The 6,157-nt window shown below is 42.9% G+C and overlaps 1 protein-coding gene across 1 annotated transcript; it reads left to right on the top strand.

Moving 5' to 3' along the window:
* Positions 1 to 2,187: 2,187 nt before the first annotated feature.
* prdm14 (PR domain containing 14) lies at positions 2,188 to 5,944 on the top strand (the record flags this gene model as incomplete). The annotated part of the gene is made up of 8 exons (XM_083665161.1): positions 2,188 to 2,806; positions 3,150 to 3,203; positions 3,291 to 3,451; positions 3,669 to 3,939; positions 4,184 to 4,386; positions 4,670 to 4,771; positions 5,378 to 5,597; positions 5,769 to 5,944. The coding sequence occupies 8 exons, from the start codon at positions 2,188 to 2,190 to the stop codon at positions 5,942 to 5,944; spliced, it is 1,806 nt and encodes a 601-aa protein (XP_083521287.1).
* Between the last annotated feature and the right edge of the window lie 213 nt (positions 5,945 to 6,157).

The raw sequence follows: 6,157 nt of genomic DNA on the forward strand, positions 1-6,157 counted from the left end.
TGCAACATTTAATGGAGTGTCTTGTGTTTTGATGTGAATCGCGATAATGGGTTACAGTATTTTAATCAGGGGTGAAGCTCCCAAATAAAATTGGCCATGGTTGGCCTATCTGTCTTGTAGAGAAAGACGGTCCGGACAGAAAGACGGTCCGCTACCCAGTGCATTAATTCTGCACCGAACAAAACAACAAGGTTTCGACTTCAAAACAGTCTTCGTCAGGTGTCATCAGGCCTATCTGTCTGTTTAATTTTAAACTTTGTGCATCTGTTTTGCTTTAGTGCAGAAAGTATAACGGCAAATGTTTTATTTGAAACTAATAGATTGGATTTTCTTTTCACGTATTCGATCTATAGCATGTGAATCTTTGTGAAAACTGCGTCCTTCTGCACTGATTTTTAAACGTTTGAACGTTTATATTTGTAGTACATCTAAAGTGCTTTTCTCGTGGACTATTTTAGGCTTCTATTTTAATTCAGCGGACTTGGCTAAACATATTGACGCAATATAATTCTGTGAACAATAGCGATGTCTTCAATGAATGGCCAAACCCCTATGTCTAGAAGATATTAATCAAAGAGCAGCGAATCGAATGTTCTATTGTTTCCACCCTAGATAATGTTGTTTCTTATCAAAAACCGGTAGGAGCCTATGAGTAGGCCCTATTGTTATTTTTGTTAAGCTTTAATTTGATGGTATTACCCTGTATCATCATCGTGTGTGTGTGGGTGGAGAGAAGGTGTGTGTGTGTGTGTGTGGGGGGGGGGGGGGGGGGGGGGGGGGGCTTGTAATTGTACCATGAAAAGGTGAAATCCTCTTGGAGTGAGTAGATTCCTGACCAATAGCGCGAGAGAGTAGACTAGCTTGAGCAGCGCGCATCTCTATTTTATGAATGCGTACAGTTGCTGTATGCTCCCAGTAACACATTGAGCAAGAAACACAGACACCACTGCTCCTCTTTCTTCTATAGTTTGCATTCGTTTTTCATCAACAACCATTATAACAGGCGACTCGCCTTTTGTCTACAAGAGAAGTTCTAGAACGGGATGGATTTGACTGTCTATACTTCATATTCATAAAGAATCTCTTTCGAGGTAAGTGACACATTTCACTGATGACTGGGACTTTTACTTAAATATTTGTGATGGTCTAAATTAAGGCACAAATATGTAGCTTATATCGTATATAAATATAGCCTATATCCTCTTTAAGTTTATCTATGAAAATATTCATGACATAGGCTAATATTCTATTCCCAGGTTTATTCCTATAGGCTGCCGATTTTTGGTATTGAATTGGGCTACTGATTTTTGGTTAACCTTTTTAACTGTTTTTTTTTTTTAAAGAGTTATGATAGCTTCATTAATGTTGACCTTTGCCTCTGACCCGGTGTTCTTTAATTTGAGTGTCATGACCCTGATTTGTCTCGGTTGTTGGCTATTGTACTGGGGAGCGCTTCCTACAAGTCATCCGGCTAGTTAAGATGCAAGGACACCAATTTAAAGATATTGATGAACCATTAGTTGTTTGTGTTCGGCCAAATGGAAAAAATGCCAAAACGGTTTGTCATGATTTTTTTTAACGATGAAGGTATACAATTATTGGTCTATACCATCTATAAAAACAACAACAACAAATAAGGCATGACACATATTTTGGGAGAAAGAGTATAGCTTAGTTATCTTTCGTTAAATAATCCAATGCATAGCCTAAATGTGGAAATTCTGAATGGATGACATTTCGTTCAGGAATGTTCGGTGATTACACTCAGAAATAGAATAGTCATATATGTTATCGAAATAATAAATGTAAGAAAATGGAATAGCCTAACTTTAATTCCCATGTGTAAAATGTGTGAAACATCAGTATGGCTATGTTTATTTTACACATCCATTCTGAATTGTTCCCCTAGCCTATAAGCCCATTGAAATTTGTCCAATGCCTAACTAATTTGCAAAAAAAGTAATACTCCTGTTTTACGGTAGGCCTATACGAAATCTTGATACAGTCCTGACAATTGAACTCTGAATTGATGTGAAACTAATCTCTCTCTCTCTCTTTCTCTCTCTCTCTCTCTCTCTCTCTCCCCCCCCCCTCTCTCTCTCTCTCTCTCTCTCTCTCTCTCTCTCTCAAGGTAACTCCAACTCTTATCATTTGAATAATCCCAAATTGGCTACCCCACATGCTGTGATGTCGGTATCCCTGTCCAGAATCCCCGCGGTGAAGGACAAGAGTTACCACTCCAACCCTCTGAAAGGAAGCCCTGTTCGCGGATCGAATTACTACCCTGCCCCGCTGCCCTGCACGCACTACATGGACCTCTTCACTGGCACTCACAGCCTCCTCCATCCACTCAAGTCGCTCGGCCGTCTGGTCACGGACACCCAAGCAGTCATGCCGTTCAACTTTGCCGGCGGGACCCCTTCGTTCTTTGGCCACAGTAGCCATCAAGCGTCCCTGTTCCATGAGCAAATCTTCAACGTGTCCAGCATCCCGTACTTTAACCGGATGATGCCCGGACATACCGTTTACTCCAAGCATGAAGATCTGGCGGCGGTGGTGACAGAACATGCTACTGGACCACTTTCAGACTTCAGCAGCCCATCGAGCGAAAGGTCCTCCGCTCCCTCGACCTCACCGCCAAAGGAACGCTTATTTCGCCACCGGGGCACCGACTTATCACCGGAGAAAACGCGCACTTATAGTTTCAGCGAGGACGATCTCTTCACGGTACTCTATGGTTACTCCAGGAGCCAGGAGGAGAGTGCGGGCCACGCAATCTCAGGAGTAGCCCTGCCAGCGAACTCAGGTAACCATGAGTTGCTTGTATCTGTTTATTATGCAACTTCACAATCGGTTGATTCACTGTTCCACTAGTTCATGGTCTAATAGTCAACTTATCATGAACATATGAGCAGGTTATATGATTGCATGCCTATAGGAATTACCTCTTGAATACAGGGTACAACTTTTAAATCATGACTCTCAAACAATAACTATTTAATGAAATCTTCATGACAAAAACCTTTAGATATTGCGTAAAAAGTGCAATTTAGTCTAGACTGGAGGCTATGTGAAAGCAGCCCTTCTCAAACTCGTTACTGTGTATCTTGTCATGTTTAACAGTCATTAACTTGAATATTCTCCTACAGTTTCTGAAAAACAGCATCTCTCACTGGATACTGGAGCGCTCGAACTTCCCGAAGGTATGTCCTTATACTATTTAGGAGTTACCATGTTTAATTATAAGAGCAAGAGTGTGAGGTTTCATGTGACTTTGATTTTATTTGCAGAGTTATCTATCCTCCAAACAACTTATGGAAGTGTGTCACATTACGGAGTTTTCGCAAACAAAAGCACCATTGCTAAGGGTACTCGGTTCGGCCCGTTCCAGGGAAAACTTGTCAATACGAGCGAGATCAAAACATACGCTGACAACACGCTGATGTGGGAGGTAAGTTATTGGACTCGATTAAACAGCTTGATTAACTGCAAAATAATTATATTTTGCCTTGTAGCCACATCAAAGTTCACATAATAACATAATAACTCTCCCTCTCTCTCTTCTTTCCCTCTCTCTTCTCTGTGTGTGTGTGTGTGTGTGTGTGTGTGTGTGTGTGTGTGTGTGTGTGTGTGTGTGTGTGTGTGTGTGTGTGTGTGTGTGTGTGTAGGTATTTGAGAATGGCCGCTTGAGTCACTTTGTGGACGGCCATGGTGCGTCGGGGAACTGGATGTCCCTGGTGAAATGTGCTCGGTTCCCGGAGGAGCAGAATCTGATCGCGGCTCAGAGCAAGGGCAAGATCTTCTACGAGGCCTGCAAGGAGGTCCGTCCGGGCCAAGAGCTGCTAGTCTGGTACGGGGACTGCTACGTGCAGTTCCTAGGCATCCCACTAACTCTGAAAGACTCCACAGATGAGAATAACACCCTGCTCCCTCCTGAAGGTCAGAATATTTCTGCTGTAGCACGTCGTTCATGATAACCTATATGTTGATATATTCATACACTATATCAAATAGACATTTCATTATGGACTATTAGTTCCCAACCAGCAGTCTCCCGAGCAGGGTTTAGGTTATTCAATTGTATTCTATTATATTATAGTCTATCCAAGTTATCAAATGTGTTAATTTCTGGGCTATTACAACATACTAAGTCAACCCCTCTTTTTCTTTTTCTTTTATTTAGACTCTGGGGAGGGATTCAACTGTGACCGATGCGGGAAAGTATTCGCCTACAGGTACTACAGAGACAAGCATCTGAAGTACACGCGCTGCGTGGATCAGGGCGACCGGAAGTTCCCATGTCACCTCTGCAACAGATCCTTCGAGAAGAGAGATCGACTGCGCATCCACATCTTACACGTTCACGAGAAACACAGACCACACAAGGTATGTCTTCTTCTGTGTGTGTGTGTGTGTGTGTGTGTGTGTGTGTGTGTGTGTGTGTGTGTGTGTGTGTGCGCGCGCGCGATGTTCGATTAGCAGCGCCCTGATGCTAATTATTGGGTGGTGCTGAAGCAGCATTGCGCATGGGCTATCAGATAAATCGCCTTCGTCTCTGACAAAAATACTTATTTTTCCTTATTCATTTGTTTTATTGATGTATCCCAATATAATTCCACAATATGTACAACAAGCTCATATGTATTACCTCTCTCCTCTCGGTCTGCAGTGCTCAGTGTGCGGAAAGAGTTTCTCTCAGTCTTCCAGTCTGAACAAACACATGCGCGTGCACTCCGGAGAGCGCCCCTACAAGTGTGTCTACTGTAATAAGGTGAGTGCCCGTGCCCGTGCCGGTCCTTGTGCACGTATTCTCTTTGGGAGCGCACGCGCGCATAGCCTATAGACCCAGTAGAGCTCGAGCTCACCCATTCAGGAGCTTCCTCATTTCATGGTGCATTTGGCGCGAGCCCCTCATTATTATCGCCCGATGCAGGCACGCTCCGCGGAGACACTTACATGCTAATTATGGCCAGATGTACACCCACCCTTTTGTTCACCGAGATTACACTTTTAATTTACGGCCCTAGAAGGAGCAGAAGTTGTCTTTGTTGGTTTGCTCTCTCCTCGCTTTTTTATGTACTCAAAGAATGGTTTGTTTAACCAAATTCTCTGCTAAACAGACACTGTGCGTTCCTCTTTTGACACATTCATCAACAATTCAATCAAATGAAATACAAAATCTAATTTCATCTATTTCAATGACATGCAAAAATGGGTGGCAGTCTGTTTGTGCAACAGTCAACATGTTGTTGCCATTGAATGGGGTCATGGTGGCCTACAGTAGACTAATTTCAGGCAAAAAAAACTGCTGAAAATAACACGTTCTCTACTGGGGTTTTTCTTTAAGTGAAACACACTTCTGTATTCCTTTCTCCAGGCCTTCACTGCTTCAAGTATCCTGCGCACGCACATCCGCCAGCACTCTGGAGAGCGGCCATTCAAGTGTAAGCACTGCGGGAAGGCCTTCGCCTCGCACGCCGCCCACGACAGCCATGTCAGGCGGACTCACGCCAAAGACAAGCCGCACCCCTGTAATGTGTGTGGAAACACATTCCAAGAACTGCCAGAACTCCAATTACACATGCAGAGTCACAAAAGTAAGAACATTTAATTGTTTGCAATTTAAATTAAAAGGACGTGTATAGTCATATTGTGTGCGCAAAAATACTGGAGTGAAATATTCAAAGATAGGCCTACTTATTTTATCACAAGTATACCATCATTACTCGATGTTTGTCCTAAATGTAGATTTTGTTGTTTTCTGACAGAACGACCACTTGTGGAAACCGCGGTCCCTCCTTCAATCTCTGTGAATGGCTCTATGGATGAAAAAGTTATGTTTTCGACGAGCAAGGATTGCTCCAGGACGCAAAGACTCGCGGAAGAGAACTTCCCCTACACTGGACTGGCGGTTCTGAACCCAGAATATCGGCCCTGGAACTAGTCAACAACATGCAGAGTAAATATTTGGTGAAGATAAAGTCGCTGCTACACAAGGAAGCTTCCCAGAGAATTCGCTTTATGTTTTCGATCATATTTATTTAATATCATTACGTTCATGTATTTTACACTGTAAATTGTTTTTCCAAATGTATCTATTTATTTGAGTCGGTTTCGTTTACGTTGTGTTTGTGGCTGAAAGCTTTTGTTCTTCATA

This window comes from Argentina silus (assembly GCF_951799395.1).
Source record: "Argentina silus genome assembly, chromosome: 1".
Taxonomy (NCBI): domain Eukaryota; kingdom Metazoa; phylum Chordata; class Actinopteri; order Argentiniformes; family Argentinidae; genus Argentina; species Argentina silus.